The sequence below is a fragment of the Patiria miniata genome, unplaced genomic scaffold (genome assembly GCF_015706575.1).
Source record: "Patiria miniata isolate m_02_andy unplaced genomic scaffold, ASM1570657v1 HiC_scaffold_1, whole genome shotgun sequence".
Lineage (NCBI taxonomy): Eukaryota > Metazoa > Echinodermata > Asteroidea > Valvatida > Asterinidae > Patiria > Patiria miniata.
Window position 1 is genome coordinate 26,946,130 of NW_024037047.1, and position 17,682 is coordinate 26,963,811.

At 44.2% G+C, this 17,682-nt stretch overlaps 2 protein-coding genes across 6 annotated transcripts; both read left to right on the forward strand.

Annotated features, from left to right (window-relative positions):
- Positions 1–585: 585 nt before the first annotated feature.
- Positions 586–10,966, forward strand: LOC119727207 (WSC domain-containing protein 2-like). Of its 5 annotated transcripts, none has more exons than XM_038199072.1 (7): positions 586–722; positions 1,111–1,494; positions 6,371–6,543; positions 7,260–7,437; positions 8,635–8,811; positions 9,032–9,241; positions 9,935–10,966. In XM_038199072.1, exons 2-7 carry the CDS (start codon positions 1,170–1,172, stop codon positions 10,318–10,320), a joined length of 1,449 nt encoding a protein of 482 aa, XP_038055000.1. In that variant the 5' UTR covers positions 586–722; positions 1,111–1,169; the 3' UTR covers positions 10,321–10,966. The 5 variants fall into 5 exon arrangements, with proteins under 5 accessions (XP_038055000.1, XP_038055008.1, XP_038055015.1 ...); XM_038199080.1 differs by lacking the exon at positions 586–722 and adding an exon at positions 777–795; XM_038199087.1 differs by lacking the exon at positions 586–722 and adding an exon at positions 807–825.
- Positions 10,967–15,037: 4,071 nt separating this feature from the next.
- LOC119721693 (melatonin receptor type 1B-B-like) lies at positions 15,038–16,326 on the forward strand. Its single transcript, XM_038191702.1, has one exon. The coding sequence runs from the start codon at positions 15,058–15,060 to the stop codon at positions 16,219–16,221; it is 1,164 nt and encodes a 387-aa protein (XP_038047630.1). The 5' UTR covers positions 15,038–15,057; the 3' UTR covers positions 16,222–16,326.
- Positions 16,327–17,682: the final 1,356 nt, after the last annotated feature.

Below are 17,682 nucleotides of genomic sequence, written 5' to 3' on the forward strand. Positions count from 1 at the left end.
ATATACCTCAGTGATAATTACGCACACTTCCCGAAAACATTTTTAAAAAAAACATACTCGCAACTCTCTAAGGTGTTAAAGATCATCAATGATTAAAGAGTATTTCACCATCTTTCATTTTTTCGCTACTCTTTTTTTGAGTTAATCAATGACTTTTGGGAGAAAATTCCATCCAAAGATGATCACCCCTGAAAGCAGTCCTGAAGCCCATCGCCTTTTGAAAATGGACGCCCACGCTCCATTGCGAAATAGAGCAATTTTAGGGCCTAATTTCATCAAAGTTTCACAGAAATATACGAGCTCGCAGTCCTCTGCACGGCTTCCACTCTTTTTTTATTTTTTTTTTATTTTTAACAAATCCTCACGTTCACGGCCCTCAAAATGCTCTAATATCTCAGAATTTGAGGGCATCCAAATCGGCGTAAGCAATTTCGGGTATATTATGGTCTGCACCCCCCCCCCTCCCCCATAGATCAATGTGCGTTCGAGCAAAATAAAATATAGAACGTCTTGAACCAAGACTACCAGGAACGAATTTCTGCTTTCTTGCCTATTACGTAACCTATTGTATTCACGTCTGCTTGTGCAGGCATCAATAACACAGCGTTAATGGCGGCTCCACTCATCGAACTAGGAACACACAACCACGGAATGTACGTGCCGTGGATTTTCAGAAGAGAGAGAAATGGTTGAAGAAACAACATAAGGGATGAGTGAATTAGGTAGGCCCACAGAAAATATTCAGCGAAAGAGTTGCATACCTGGACATCACTTGACACCCTGTGCACAAACCCTGTGGTGAGACTGGTCTGAACAATTCCAAGTGTAATTTTCTCAGTAGATCCTTCAATATTTTCCGTGCTAAATTTGACTTTTTAGGGGGAACGTGCTATCGCTTTCTGATGGCTGAATAGTGATGTCCATGTGTGGATTTCTATCCCAGTTTTATTAAGACAGGTCCACATTTCTTGTTGATTGTGGAAAGATCTGCTCCTTAGGCTTAGTTACCGTCGGGCTGATTACTCCCATTTTAGCCGAACTAGTCGAGCCATGGTCGAGACAAGTTTATAATTAATTAATAGAGTGAACGGTCAATCTTATGTTCTACAGGTGCTACTACAGGTTGGCCAACGTGAAACCTGAGGCAGGAGAGTTGAATCCGATCCACCATGTCAACCCTCCAGCGACGCTGCCGGTCTTGGAGAGCTTCTCGCCCGCGGACGACTCTTCTCCTCCTGGTCCTCGCCTGCAGCGCGATGTACTTCTATGCACAGTACTTTTACGGGGAGACGGGGCTGGGAGGGGGTGCTCTCAGCGAGCACGATGGACGGTTGAAGGACGGGGGAGACACGGCAGCGGTTGGCCCTGTCGACACGCTAGATGAAGTGGGTCTCGGAGTAGAGAGGGTTGGAGTCCGAGAATCGCAAAACCTTGTTGTTGCTGCTGTAGGCCAGCCTAATGTGAAGCCGCTAAAATTAAGACAATACATATCAGGTGAGTGCTTTCGCGTTTATAAGGGTTTTTTCCTTGATGATTATTGCGATGTTTACTCGTGACGATAACGACTATTATGACGTGACGATAGTGACGTTACATGACGTCATATCGGGTGATAGTTAACGTCATTTTAAGGTCGAACCTTATCAAGACAATTTCCAACCCCTCAGAATTATTTTTTTTTCGGAAAGAGTGTGGCCAACGGTAGTTATGACCCTTTTTTAACTTTTTAATCGGTTGTTAGGGTAAGTAGGCTAACAGTAGCAATTTTGTTTGATATTGAGGAAAATGGTGCCTAGAATGTGGGAACTGCGATGGGGGCAGTGTCCTCTGCCTGTTCTGGTTCGGATACGACTTTGACAATTCGGTGACACCGCACGTGATATTGGTGACAATGAGCCTTATTGCCACCATGGTGACAGCGATGGATGAACAGTTCTGTTGGTCGAACAGGTGGTTGAGGATGATTGACAATCACCCGTCACCGACCACGTGAATGTGACAATGACTGTGGCGATGACAAATGACAACGCCAATGCAGATTATTACAGCATAACGACCATACATGGACCCGATGGTCATGCACCTTTGTAGCACCACACACACAAAATAATAATCACTAGCACAACATGAATATTCCTCAAATCGGAAAAAAACTCAATCAACCAATGAAACCCAACGGTAAAAATGACTGTAACCGTGCCGAAAATGAAACTGTGGATAAATTACACTCTCATGGCAAAGTCCATAATGCCATGTTTGCCTTGGGGATTCCTTGCTAGGAGACAGCCGAGTCGAAAATTCAACAGATTGTTTGCATGCCTGGAATGTTGTTTGCACGTGCTGTTTGGGTAGGTCTATTGCACAAATCCACGATATGGTCCAACCAGAAAGATTGGTCTTGAACATTACCATGCCACGTAGACGGCAGAGGTAATGTCATGTCTTGATGTCTTGTCGTCATTCCTGCAACGCACGGTGCTCGGTTTTTTTTTACCAAAGCAGTCCGCAGTGGTAACAGGAACTGTCGACATAAGATAGCCGTTGTGTCTCAGACATCGAAATGTGTACAAACTAGAGCATGGAAACCTAGTTCCGAGTGAAGACTGATGTTTGGACCGCATCTTTAGTCGGACGGAGCGAACTCTACCACTACTTGTGTATCCTTGACTGCACATGTCGACGGAAAAGAACATACTGGCAACGAACAGCTTCGAAAATCTTGGTGAATCGCTAATTAAGCCTTCAAGATAGAAAGAGTGTCCTCCATCATAATTCTTTGAGGATTGTGGACATCACCATTTTAGTTTGTGAATTGCAGCCATGCAGCGTTACTCTTGAGATATATTCTTATAGACGGTCGTGTAGCTGAGTAACTGCTTTCATCGTTCCAGAAGCTGTACTCGGTTGGATACTATTTTCGTCTCTGCTCTCGTTGTTGCTTATATCCTGTCAAAGTTTCTAAAGGACTGAAATTGTGACATTCTACTGCTTTGCATCCTCAGTGTGATCAATCAGATCATCAACTGAGCCAACAAAGATAAGGGTGGATACCAACGTCAGACTGCTGGTAGTATAAATCCAGAAAACAACATGTATTGGGGTAGCAATTCCTAATCAGTCTATTCCATTAGACTGTCGCAATATAAACTCGCAAATTTGAACAACATTGATTCAGTTCATTCCTTGTTGAATCGTTCATCTTTCTGAGTCAAGACTGTTCTCAACTTTCAACTTCACAGTAGTCCACGAAACCTAGGATATTCTGTACGAAAGTTGTGTTTGCCTTTGCAAGTTGTTAAACGACAAAGAAATGTTCAACTCTCGACATTTCGCAGCCAGAATGTACCGCTACAAAGGCGTCGTGCTCGTAGTCTTCGCTCTGTGTGCAACGAGTTTCTACCTCGGTCGATACATGCACGATAAAGACACCGCCAGCCATAATGGTCCGGGACCCAAGCTGGAGAAGAGTCTAGGCGACTCGCCTGCCTTACCTGTCGGACATGCTGACAAACCCCTGGACGCATCCCTGGTCATGGACCAAGTTAGGAGTCGGGGGAGACCCAAGCCCTTAACTTCACGACCTGCCGCCAGTCATTTCGTATCAGGTATAATGTTTCTTGTATGGTGATGTTCTGCGTCAGGGAGATGCTCACATGTAGTTTTCATATTGGGCCAGACCCTTCACCGAGGTATAATGTAGAGTTTATGCCTTTTGTGATATCAACAGCAATCTGTCATTTTAGATGTCATTATTACCTCCGCCAAGGAGGTTGTTTTCGTTGGATGTTGTTGGTTTGTCTGTTGACAAGATAACTCAAACAGCTATGGACGGATTTGCAGTATTTTTTTAGGGGTCCTTGGTACAAGTACAAATCGATTAGATTTTGGAAGTGATCCGGATCTGGGTCTGGTTCCAGGATTTTTTTTAAGGATTCTTCACCATTTATGTGAGTGTTTCTTTGGGGTTAACTGACAACATGGCGGGGAACTGATTGGCCTTGGCGGAGGTTTGCGCTCTCTGTGTGCTTTATAGTTTCTTATAGTCTATTTCTAAAGAGGGAAGGGCCTTGCCACACGGCCTATGCCACTCCCCCATGCCCAACTCCTGTTCCCCTCCCATTCTGGATTTGGAGAACGACTCTTGAAAGGTTTGTATTATAAAAAAAAACCTTTGTGTTCCCCTTCAGAAATTAAGCATCCGGCATCGTGACCCTCCAGTTTCGTCACTGTTTGTTTCATTGTCATTTTCTCAGCATTATCAAGGACAGGGCAAGCCTAGCAAAGATAGTTCCACATTGAATGTGGTCTATATATAGGGAGATGCAAAAAGGACAGCCATTTTTGACAGCAATTTTCACCTACTTGTTGAGCATATTTAAAAAAAAATTCAATTTAATGGTACTAAAATATTGACCTTTAAACATAAGTGACGAACAAAATTGCAAATGCATATTTTTTTCTCTGAGATATATGGTAGTTTAAAAAAAATGTCATGTGCCAAGCCTGTCTGTCCATCCACGGACGGCGTAATTATTCCGTCCGCTTGACTAAGCCCCGGAGCTTGATTTGAAGACAAAAAAAACACTACACTAGATCGACTTACACGTGGACAACTGTGATTTTGGTGACTTCGATCATCAATGAATCAATCAAATCTTTAATCGTTTCCCAACACATACATGTACATGTACATATATAATTATTTAACATTTGAATTATTGTGTATGGATGGATGGAGGTGTCCAAAAAGCATGAGCTTGTCGAGTGGAGACCCCACTGTATGAAATTAATAAAGAACAATTACAATTACAAGTGCAACGACAGAAGTAAAATAATAAACAAAAATGGCACATTGTTTTCAAACTAGCATAATAATACTATTCTTGCGATTTTTTCACCATGTATGGTTGAAGAGCTATACTTCACTACCTTATAAAAAAAAACCACGTTCGAATAAGTTAAGTTTAACTTAAGTAGGTTAAAATTCCTGTCAAAAGTGGGTTGCCTTCTTTTTTTCACATCCCTGTTTAGGGGTTGAGGTACTCAGTAGGTCGTCACTTCAGTCAATTTTTGGGCTCAGGTGAGACTTAAGTAAATCTAATAACTCACTCACACGTGACTCAATTAGTGAGCCAGGTACAAAGCTTAAAGTGGAGTGTAGGCTGGCCCCTCCCCAAGACCAGCAAATATAATGACATTAAGTTGACATTTGTATCATTATTATAATGTGCCACTATGACTATAATAGACCTCACCCGCACGTACGTACTTACACGGTCACCACCATTCCAAGCACCTGGATATGAATAATACATGTCATTCTTCTTGTCGTACATGTTGTTGGGGCCATGCCTCAGTGCATCCTTTGGCTTCACTCACCATCGCTCGTGCATATAACTAGCTAGACGTTTTTCAAGTCCGGTTGCTTATGTATAATTTGGATGAACTGCTCTACTTTTGATAAGATTTTAAAGAGAATTAGAAGGACAAGGTGTCATGCGTTGACCTCGCATGAGCAGCCTCGGATTGGCTGGCTAATTGATTTTGATTGTCATCACAGACTCCAATTCAAGTACGAATTTCGTAAATAATTATGTAGGCCTTCCTCAACAGACACGTATTTCAGTCTTGAATCGCAACTACCTAGCGCAAATCGCGCACGGGGCTATTTCTCTTTGTAAACCCGATCGGCTATGGAAAAATCTATAACATGAATCCACTCCATTGATAACGTTGGACTTTCACCTCGATATAGTAGGCCGCACAAAACTTAGACGTGGGTGCGTAGAAATAGATCGCAGGTGTACTAAATTGCTCTGCTGGTGTTATTACATGGAAACTCACAGAACACACGTCTCGGTTAATTAGACTGTATTGTCCAACACTCTGGTTTAATGGCTTCGTGCAATAAGTGGTGTAATACGTAGCTACATGCAATTATGGGTACGTCGAGATTCTTCGCACCGCGGAAAATGGTCTGTCGGTGGGCGGGGAAAATCGGCTTCCTAGCCGGGCTGTGCCTGGTCGGTTACCTGATGGGCAAATGGCTGCACTTCTTTCGGGATTATGACGCGTTCACAGCAGACTTGAAAGCAATAGATCCTGGAAGGCGTGAAGTTGAACACATGATTGGTGCTGGTAAAAAGTCTATGCTGGCTATGCAGTCTGCCACGGATGGACGGCGGTTCAGATATGTATCTGGTATGTATATATCGAGCCCATTGGTTTGTGTACGGCTTGAAGAGTACGTAGTCTGATTACATGTCTTGTTTATGTTTTCACATCCAAGAATGTTTGTCTGTTGGGACTCGGCCGAATGTGCTGAGCGAGTGTGCGTTGTTAATCTCCATTTTTCATCTTCTCTTTGCAGCCTTGAATAAAACATGGATGACGTGGACAGACATTGACAGTCCGGGTGTCTACCGCGCATGCGTGCCCAGGCCAAAGGACAGCGTGTCCATGTCGGAGGTGGTGACGGGCGGGCTGGTGGAAAAGTCATCCACGATGACCATCACACACTGCCTGAGTAGCTGCATCTCTCTAGTAAGTCGACACCCTCCTCCAGAGTGGAACATTCCTGCACCTGTCGATCAGTTAGCATTGACCAATAGGATCACTGCTTTTTGGTCAGGTGACCTTTCTGCCCATGCATTGACCAGTTAGGTCACGCTTTTTGGTCACTGTGACCACACAGTGGCTGAGTGAAACTCGTTTATGGGTGCTGTGAGAAATAGACACACATCAAAGTTTGACGGAGGCTATGACAAGGAAGCAGAGAAAGAAAATTAGTTTGTTTTTTGTTTTACCTTAAACCACCTTAGACTGGTTCCCGCTCCCATAATATAGGGACTGGTCGCTAGTTCCCATTTCAAAGCCATTGATTGGATCGCATGAGCGCGTGCGCCGTATGATTCTTTTTACCTTTGAAAATGATGTTTACAGCCTTGCTCGTGGATGACAGGTGAACACAAATGACTGGCACAATTTATTGATTATTGAAATCAATGAACCGACTCTTCCCATAACCAACAGGCAAAATCGCCACAGTGTCTGCACGAAGGCAAGTTTCAAGCATTTCTGATATTGTACAGTTATCTTCATTCAAAATTCTCCCACTGCGGTATGTGGATAACTTTTTCGTTCAGGATTCACAGTTGTTACTCAAACCAATGCGATAGTCTCATTTTGCTTGTCTCTCCTCTTGTTTTATACTCGCCTTTGATTGGCTTCAGACATTCCAACCTACTTTTTCCTCCCAGGGTTTTACCTATGCCGCCCTCAGCCACGGCACAGAGTGCTACTGCAGCGACGTCAAGGGCGAGTCTCCTTTGCTGAAATACATGGAGAGCGCCCTCTGCGACTTGCCGTGCCCGGGCGAGCCCAGGTACCACTGTGGCGGCAGGGAGTACATGTCACTGTACCGGACTTCTGTGCCAGGTATTTAAACAAAAAAAACAAAAAAAACAACAACAGGGGGCACCATTTTGCCGAATAAACTCCCAGGGATGAACAATGAACCCTTCCTGTCTGTCAATCAAACAGCGCATTGACCAATTAGATCACGACTGTTTGTCACGTGACCACAGTAGCTCGGTGAAACTCCCCCGTCATTGGTCAATGACAGTGAGAAATGTATACAAAACAAAGCTGGGCGGGGCTTACGGCAACAATTAGAAAGGTCAATGTCTGTTCTGAAGCTGTTGTATTGTGAAACTGTTAAAAAGTTTTTGTTATTCTTTGGAACATTGAGACAGAAAAAAAACTGCTTACTTACTGGAGTGACCTGAACAAAAGTAATTAAAAAGATGGGAAACTTTACACTTCGCGTTTAATTTATAAAAACAATAAAAAGAAACTTTCCAACTTTCAATCACCGATTACGTTAGACTGCGAAATCCGTCGTTAGAATTCCAACCATAATAATAAAACGCATGTGAAAATCACCAACCAAAATTTGTCATTGCATAACACGATAAAATAGCGTCAGAGAAATGGGTGCGTTAGATTTGAAACTTTGCATGGGTGGTGGTATGAAGTAGTGAGAGTTTGCGGTAACACCAACGTAGAAATCTCGTTTGGAAAGATGATTGTGTTGTTCTGAAAAGAACCGGTGGGTTTCAAGCCTTTCTCGGAAATCTGAAATGACAAAGAGTTTCGGCTTCGGCATGGGATTCTGTTTCATTCTTCTTTCAGGACCAGTAATGAAATGTAGCATTTTCACCTTTATAGCTTTTGGTTATTTTAACACATGGGGACTAGTCAGATGCACAGACCGTGTTACAACACATATTTATTACCCCCGCCAAGGAGATTATGTTTTCATCGAATTTGGTTAGTTTGTTGGTTGGTTGGCATGTCTGTTGACAAAATAACTCAAAAAGTTATGGACGGATTTGCATGAAAAAAAAAAGTAAGGGTGGTCTTTGGTACAAGTACAAATCGACTAGATTTTGGAAGTGATTCGGATGTCGGTCTGGATCCAGGAGTGTTTTAAGGATTCTTCACCATTTATGCGAGTATTGTACTGACAATATGGCGGGGAAGTGTTTAGCCTAGGCGGAGGTTTGCGCTCTCTGAGTGCTTTCTAGTTTAAAACTGTAACCTAAACGGATTCATTGCTCTTTTCATGGACAGATCCCCGATGTTCACGAATCGAACTGAAACCCGCAGGCAGCCTGCCGCTAATCGCACTAGCCAGCTACCCCCGCTCTGGCAACACCTGGACACGACAACTCATCGAGCGGGGGACAGGGCTCCTGACCGGCAGCGTCCATTGGAAACACGAGAAAGACATGGCCATCTCCAGCAAAAGTAGGCATCAACTATATAATGGGCGTGCCAGTAATTTCTTTTAAAAGGGGCGTGGCAATCAAGTGGAAGTCAGGAATCAGAATAAAGAAGACTGCTTGGCAGGTTAAAATTTTTCTGAGTCTTTGAACATTCGAGAGATGTTATCCTAGCTCATTGAGCACAAGGTGCCTTCCACATTTCGGTTGTGACATCCTTTTTCGGACTTCTCTCCCTCCCTCAGTTTTTCCAGGTGGCAACGTCGATTACCAAAGCAAACAGACGATATGCGTCAAGTCCCACCTGAGCGACCCTGCCCACATCAAGACGTTCGAGGGCGCTGTTCTCCTCATCCGCAACCCATACAGCGCCCTCGTGGCCGAGATATTCCGCAGGCAGATGCTGGACCAGGAAAAGTCGGCCGATGAAACAGTCAAGTACTTCGATTCACAAGGTAAGATCATCGTTGTGGTGGCTTACCCCTATGCAAAAAAGAATAAATAAATAAAACGCAGCGAGACCGAAATAGATGTACATGTAAACCCATTAGGAATGTTTGCATAAAATAATACTTGTACAAAACCAATTATCTGAGGCCAGAAACACCAGCAGTGCATTGGTAACGGAACGGAACAGAGGACAGAACATGTTGTTCGTATGTTTTAAAGCCTGTTAGTAGGGAACAGTGAAGACCTTCAGAACCATAGTAGGAGCCAAATAAGCCTGCATTAAAAAACAAACTTTTATGCGACTTGACAGAAGCAGTCACTTTTGTGTTCAACCAAGTTCAGTGACATTATGCGCGTTTCTCATTTGGTAACGGAATGGTTTTCTGACTTGACTTCCCTAAAACAAATTCTCCAGAACCATGACTTCTGGGGGGAAAAAGATGTAAAATTTCTGGGAATCGAACACAATGCATCCAGCATAAAGACCACTGGCACAACCTGGTAGTAGGCATACTACGATTTTCTCTGGAAATTCCAACGTTATATCAAATCATATATGATTTATTATTTAAATGACTTTACTTGCCTGCAGAAGAAAACTATGCGTGAGGGAATCGTCTGGTCAGGGAACCGGACGAGTCGGGTTATCCGCCAATATTTTTCTTCCCGTATATGATCGGTTTTGGTTCTTTGCACAGAATGGAGACGATTCGCCGAGAACCAGGCCCAGAGCTGGCGCAACATGGCCGTCCGGTGGATCACCAACTCTCGCCGAATTCACGTGGCGCACTACGAGAACCTGCAGGAGAACACGTACGAGGAGCTGGCCAGGATCGTGCGGTTCCTGGACGTCTCCGTGCAGAAGCAGCGCATTCTCTGCGCCATCCAGGAGTACCCGTCGTCCAAGGCCACCGGCGTTGCCCTGGGCAACCACGGGAGGAAAACTCGCGTGTACCTAACCAAGAACCCGTTCCCGACCGACGTGCGGGCATTAGTGGATGAAAACATTAAACAAGTCAATGCGACGCTTATAGAGCATAAACTCACCCCACTACCCAGGGACTACTCCGTCGAAGTATTCTAGAATCCATGCTGTTGCGGCATCTGTTGCTCGTGAATTTGAGACTGGTGCTGATCCAATACTACTGTGTTTTCCCTGTGCGAAAGATGGGGAAACCATACAAACTATGCATTGGTGTCCTCGACCACTACGTGGGTGTTTTTGTTTGTTTGTATTTTTGTATTTTTTTTATTGATTGAAAGCAAAGTGTTTCTCAAGTCTTTTATCAGTTAAAAATGGTTGTAATATTTATTTTAGTGCATAGTTTTGTCAGATTCATGTTCAGTCAGTCTTATGTCAAATCCTAATGTCAAAACATTTAGTTAAAGTCATTCGTATGTAATCTTCCTCGAAGCTTCAATATTACCCAACACCCTCCCCCCCCCCTTCTCGAAGAGATAGACCTGCCAATATTCAAGTGTTGCTATTCTGATTATCAAACCCCGCTGCCATTTTGGCGATCATTAGACGTTCCTGACGACATATGCAAAATCAAACCAGCTATAGAGCTCTTGTTGCATATTTTATTATAAAAGAGATGGATCAAAAAGTTACTCGTGCGTAACTGTGTCTTTTCTCGGTAACTTGCACAGATGGGGAGGGTTTGGTCGCTAATTTTGTTTTTGTTTAGCTGATTAAAGGGGCATTACGGCCTGAAATCCTCGACAAATTCATGTTTCGGATTCTTTACTGCTTGAAAAGGAACTTACCTGATGATGTCTTACCGTTCCGAGAAAAGACGAAAAACCAGCTGGGTCGTTTAAGTCGGACGCGGCGGTCATTGAGGCATACGCAATCGCATACTTATTTTTACATTCGATTAAAATTTCGTTCAATAATTGGTCGGGATATATGACACACGCAAAATTGAAATTCGACAGAAAACGTTGACGAAACAAACTAATACATGTACAACGAAAACAAAAACTACAGTGTGTAAGGGCTCTCCCGTATAATTTGCCAACAACAATTTCGTCCAAAGAGGGCGCGCTATACAAATACTGGTCTTCACCGTAAAGACCTCTGTCAACGCTGATCACGATCTGCCCAGCAACCGAAGTCAGCTTTGATTGAATAAAAATAAAACACTCTTTGTGGAAACGATATCCCAAGAATGGTCTATTGCAATCGTCCAATGATTGGTCGTGATATATGACACAACATGTTTAGAAATTGACGGGAATCGTTGAAGAATCAATTTAATATGATTTAAAGAAAATACAGTGTATTAATCGCGAAAGAAATCAATCCGAACACAAGTCAATTTTAATTGCACATAAATAAAACATTCGTTGTGGAGACGATAAATCAAGAAAAACACATTGCATTGAATTGAAATTTCGTCAAATGATTGGTCGTGATTATGACACGACGGGTTTAAAAATGTACGAGAACCGTTGGGAAAAAATAATATGATTGAAGAAAATACAGTGTATTCATCGCAAAAAAAACGAAACCGAGCACAAGTCCATTTATAAACAAATATATCACATTTATGTGGAGACGGTAAATGGAGAAAAATACATTACTGTAACAGTGAATGAAATTACGTCCAATGGTGGCCGTTATGCGCTTAATAAACTTGATACAGATTACATCTTATAGTATTTCTTTTCTCAAGAGAGTCAAATATTTGATGGCATGACATAGTTATCATATCAAGATGACTGTGCTATATAACGTGCTATAAGTATCCCGTGTCACTGTTTCGTTGACTGTCAATCAAGTTTTTGGGTAATTTTTTTTAAGCGAGAGGAAGGTTGGGCGATCTCGAGAGCCCAATATACCGCTCAATCCAACCACACAATGAGTGCGTTCGATTACTTCCCCCGCGCTTACTCGTGCAAGCGCGACAGCGTTCGATTTACCTCTCACGTGACTTCTCGCGCTTACTCGAGCAGGCCCTGGCCAAAGTAACCGACTCGCTGAGCCGGTTACTTGGGTAAGTATCCCATAAGGCCATGCAACGTCCGGCGGGCGCCTCGGCTCAGGCCGTGTCCGAAACGGGCTTCCACGGAGCATAGAGCTACAAACCCTGTGTTTCAACTTTCCAGGCATGGGCGTCGCGAGGGGTAAGGGGGCGCAACCCCCCCCCCCCCGGAAAAGCCACAAAAAAAGGGGGGGATGTCCCTGCCCCCCTCTAAAACTGATTAATCGAGAATATGTTGAGAAACACAGGAATTTTTGGGAAAATATGTTTTACCCCCTCTAGAACAAATCCTGGCGACGCCCATGTTTCCAGCTCTTGCACGAAACTTTACCTGAAACCGTTCGTTTAATTAGCTCCACTACGCATGTCTGTCATCACGCGAGGAGCCAGGCGCGAGTAATCTGGGGGAAGTAATCGAACGCACTCAATGGGTGCGTTCGATTACTTCCCCCGCACTTACTCGTGCAAGCGCGACAGCGTTCGATTTAACTCTCACGTGACTTCTCGTGCTCACTCGAGCCTGGCCCAAGTAACCGGCTCGCCGAGCCGGTTACTTGGGTAAGTATCCCATAAGGCCATGCAATAAACATGGCTGCCAACGTGACGTCCGGCGAGCGCCTCATCGGGCCGTGTCCGGCGGGCTTCCAGAACTACGGCTACGGGTCTATTGTCAGCGCGTCCCCGCGTCAGTATTTTCAATGGGTGTGGACCTAGACCTAGCTCTAGACAATTAATTCGGATGCAGGTGTGTCATGTCAAAGTTCAACTTTCCAGTTCAACTTCTTGCACGAAACTTGGGAAAATATGTTTTACCCCCTCTAGAACAAATCCTGGCGACGCCATGTTTCTAGCTCTTGCGCGAAAGTTTACCCGAAACCGTTCGTTTAGTTAGCTCCACTGGGCATGTCTGTCATCACGCGAGGAGCCGGCCAGGGGCGAGTAAGCTGGGGGAAGTAATCGAACGCACTCAGTGTGATTGAGCAATGCCATTGCCAAGAATAATAGTCAGCCGATATAATTTCAATGAACACGGGTTGTTCCGCACTCCTGTTGCTGCACAGGATCACGGGTATATCCGCTCTGTACACAGCTCTTGCCTTCTGGTATCCGTAAAGAAAAATCATCTCTCCACAACGCATTATTACTGTTGAAGACACAAGTGGAATAATTACTCCAGCGCTGCACCTCAGTCCTCATTCTGGGAATTTTGCTTGATAATTTCAAAACTTTATTTCAAGCAGTGACTACATCTTTGTTGTCTCGCTCTACAACTCGGTAAGTGTGCAAAATGTTTAAGTCAAATTTCAGTCAAACCAAGTTGTTTTGGTTAATCTGTATTGTTATATGAACCACTTGACAAGTATAAACGAGGCGTTGTTTCATTAGGCTGATTATGCGATGCCTTCATGGAACTGACTGACAAGGAACACTTTGCTTTCCTCACTGAAACACATTTTAGGCGAATGGGTTGGTATTTTGCCCGATATCAGTCAGCGTATGAAGTGCCTTTACATACACTTTTGGTCAATATCTTCTCAAAAATTGTCATATTTATTTTAACAGAATTAACCAACTAATGAGAAAATGTATTACTGCACGTAATGCTATACCCAAGTTTATTCACAGTCCTTTTACCATTTCTGTCTTGGAACAGCGCGAGAGAAAAGGCTATATACAAACATTGTTCCCCAAGATGGGAGTGCTGCAATTTTGGCCATAAACAATGCATTGCAACAGTGACATTCGAAGAGGTCCCGTCTCCTGAATAGCTTTTTGCTGGGATTAATTTCGTTTATGCTGAATAACAATGCAACCTTAATCGGAGTGAGTAGAACTATTCCTTTGCGACTGTTTTTAAACTCCACAAAAAAGTCAACTTGACTGTAGTAGTTGAAGCTACAATTCCGGCCAAAATGGCTGGGACACTTGGAAATAACCTTAGCCTGCCACGGTCACCCACTCCCCCGCTCCCACGGTCAATGTTGTTCTCTCCAGCTGATGGAGCACACACCGCGCAATGAGAGACAACATTGACAGGGGGCCGGGGGGTTGGGGGCCCAGCGAGATTTGGCCAGGAGTGTAGTTAGCAAATCATTCTTTGTTTGATTGGTCGTGGTAAAAGATACCAAACATGAAATGTAATCAAATCTCACTGCAATGGAAATCGTATCGGGGTTCTCACCTAATTTGTTTTTGTCGAATAGATCATGCCAAATGTGAAATGATGCCGTTAGGCATGACGTAGCCTATATGTGAAACAAACACATCAACTTTCCAGAGGGGGGCAGGGGTTTGCCCCCCCCCCCGAGGATTTTTGGGAATGATATTTGTTAAGTAACTATTTCCATTAATGGTTTGAGAGTTCTGACATGAAAAAAAAAGAAAAGAAATACAACCAAGCTCCAAAACCATTACAATGCGCGGTGAACATCGGCATTTATTTTCCAGAATGCCTAATAATGGTAAGTTTTGAAGAGCCCTCCCATTTTGGAAGATGGAAACCAGCCCTCCCCCTCCCCCTCCCCCTCCCGCTTTTTGATTTTACGGAGGCCAAGTGTCTGGAGAAAAATCATGTCTACATTTCGGAGCAGATGTGCGACTGCGGTTTCCTCCCTCCCCCCCCCCCCCCCCCCCGACATCATAAGCTGAATACGCCACTGACTTTCTAAATTCTTTTTAAAATTCAGTGCAGTGGGACACTTTTCCGAAAGTCTGTATTGCGTTATCAAAACATGTTGTGTAAACACTGCAGTGTAACCCTGAAACTCCTTTTCCCAAAACGTCACTCTCTTTCCTCACAGGCTGTAGCACATCCAAAAACAAAGAGCAAAATGGGCACGAGCGACGCAACGATGGTGTTTACCAACGATACTTCACCTGCAGGTGTTGACGACTCTTCGTCGTCAATTCCCTGGATGGACAACTCAACCTTCACGGCAGCGAGTACCGAAGCAGCGCCGATGAGTAAATCCCTACAGACATACCCAGAGAGGGTAGCAATCGCCGTACTGTGGCTCCTGATCGCTCTGATTGATATCATCGGTAACACCATGGTCATCCTCGCCGTGGTGTTCAGCAAGAAGCTCCGCACGTTCACCAACGTCTTCGTGGTCAGTCTCAGCGTGGCCGACCTGCTGACCGGCCTGGCGCTACCCATGAGCGCCGTCGGCCTGCTCAGCCCAGGAGACACTTGGCCGTGGTCCACCGAGACACCGTGCTACCTGGCCGGCATGCTTCTGTTCATCAGCTCCTGCGCTAGTCTCTACAACCTGGCCTCCATCGCTCTCAACAGGCTGATCCTCATCAAGCGCCCAATGACATATCGTAGTCTCTACACCCGGCGCAACTTGGCCATCAACGTGGCAGTCTTGTGGTTCGTTGCCATCGCCATAATGGTCGTGCCACCTCTCTGTGGCGTCGGCGGCTTCGGCTACGACGAGCAGCATCACACCTGCAGCGACCTGGACACCCATCCCAAGGCCAAGTCATTCGAGAGGATCCAAACCTTCCTCTTCTATCCCATCCCACTGATCATCATCGTCACCTCTTACACCATCATCTACCTACACGTCCGGCGCCACTTCAAGGCCCAGAGGTCCTTGCGTGGTGGCATCAGCACCAGCGGAACAGGCCCGGTCTCTAGCTCAAGCAGCTTCCAGGTATCCGACAACGCGGCTGTCTTGAAGACCTCTCAACAGGGTCGAGCCTACCACCAACAGCTCCAAATCACCAAGAATCTCTTCATGACCGTCTGTGCTTTCGTCGTTTGCGTCACTCCGTACAGCGTGGCGCTGTTCATCCCCAACAACGATCGCTACCTGCTGTTCCTGGGCGTGGTCTTCACCTGCAACAGCTGCATCAACCCGTTCATCTATGCGTCCAAGCATCCACAGTTCAAGAAGGTTTTGCGCCGGATGCTGCAGTGCAGATACTCGCAGATTGAAGAGCCGTCTGACGCGTTGAAAGCCCTGATGACCTGCTGTTACAAAGCGTAACTGCATTATGTAACACACAATTTTATCGAAGGGCATAGGCCAATCTGAAGAGAATTACGGATTACAAACATTTGAATACAAATGAGATTTTAATCATTGAGTCAAGACTGTCCGATTTTGTGATTTCAATATGAGGAACAAGTCCTTTTTTTCCGTATAAAATATTGATGGTAATTTTTGTCTGTTGACCCATAGAGCTAGTACTCACCTATGGTTTACATGTGCACGTTTTCGTTCATTCGTGGAGGTGGGAATTCGTCCATGTTCCATTGTATTTAATGGGTATTCATCAGTTCGTAGAACGGTAAATGATCAGTGGTGGACAGCTGACTTTTGTGTTCTTTTTATTAAGATAGACATAACTTGTCACTTTCTTTTTGACTCACCCTGGAATCAAAAGTCCCGCTATACATGCACAGTTATAGGTCGATATGTAGGGTGTCTTGATCTAATGTTATTACTAATAGTAATTGAGGAACATTGTTGGACAATCGTGAGGATTTTTACTTCGAGGCGAGCCTTTGGGAAGAAAATGGCAGGTCATTTATAGGCAAGATATTTTGTCGCAAAATGTTTACCAGGAGTATTATGATATGCCTGTGAGGGCAGATATTAACGTTGGTTTGTAATATTATTGAGCCGTTGCACCTATGAGCCATTGAACAATATACCCCAGATAATACATGTATATACTAAAATGTGTACATTTGTAAATGCTTAAAGGGACACTAGGTCCTGGAACAGCCCAATTGGGCTACAAAACGCGCTTTGAACGAGATGATGATAATCGGGAATAACATTTAAAAGTAGGATATAAACATCCACACAACTATCCCTTAAAAACTGGGCGTTTTTGTGTTATTCCTATATTATGCATGCGAGAACGACTTTCGGGGTCCACTTTTGCTAGTTGTGATTTCATTCGTATGCATAAAGTGTTCGCCTTTTGCGGACGTTGAAGGAACCACACTGTTTTGCATTGGTGATTGGTCACCGCGTGCTGTTCCCGAGACACACAACGTGTATAGCGTACACTGAGAACGACACGAAAAACGTATTCGTACTCCGTCATGTCCGATGTAAACAAGCGAGTTTTTTTTCGTCTTTTCTCGGGAACGGTAAGACATTAGGTTGGTTTCCTTTCAACCAGATGTTTGAAATAGGCTTAGTAAACAATCCAAAACATAAAATTTTCGGGGATTTCAGGACCTAGTTCCCCTTTAATACCAGAGTTTATTATGCAAGAATGTAAAGTCAGATGCAGTTTTCATTTTGTCGTGCATGCTAATTTGGTAAGACCATTACACTCGATATGTACAGTCAAACCTGTACAGAGAGATCGCTCAAGGGAAACGGTAAATATGGTCTTTGGTGGTCTCTCCGTACAGGTTGGTAACATTTGCACTTCCCTTGGCTTCCCTAAATAATGCGGGGGTCATTACAGTCTATAACTGTCTTATC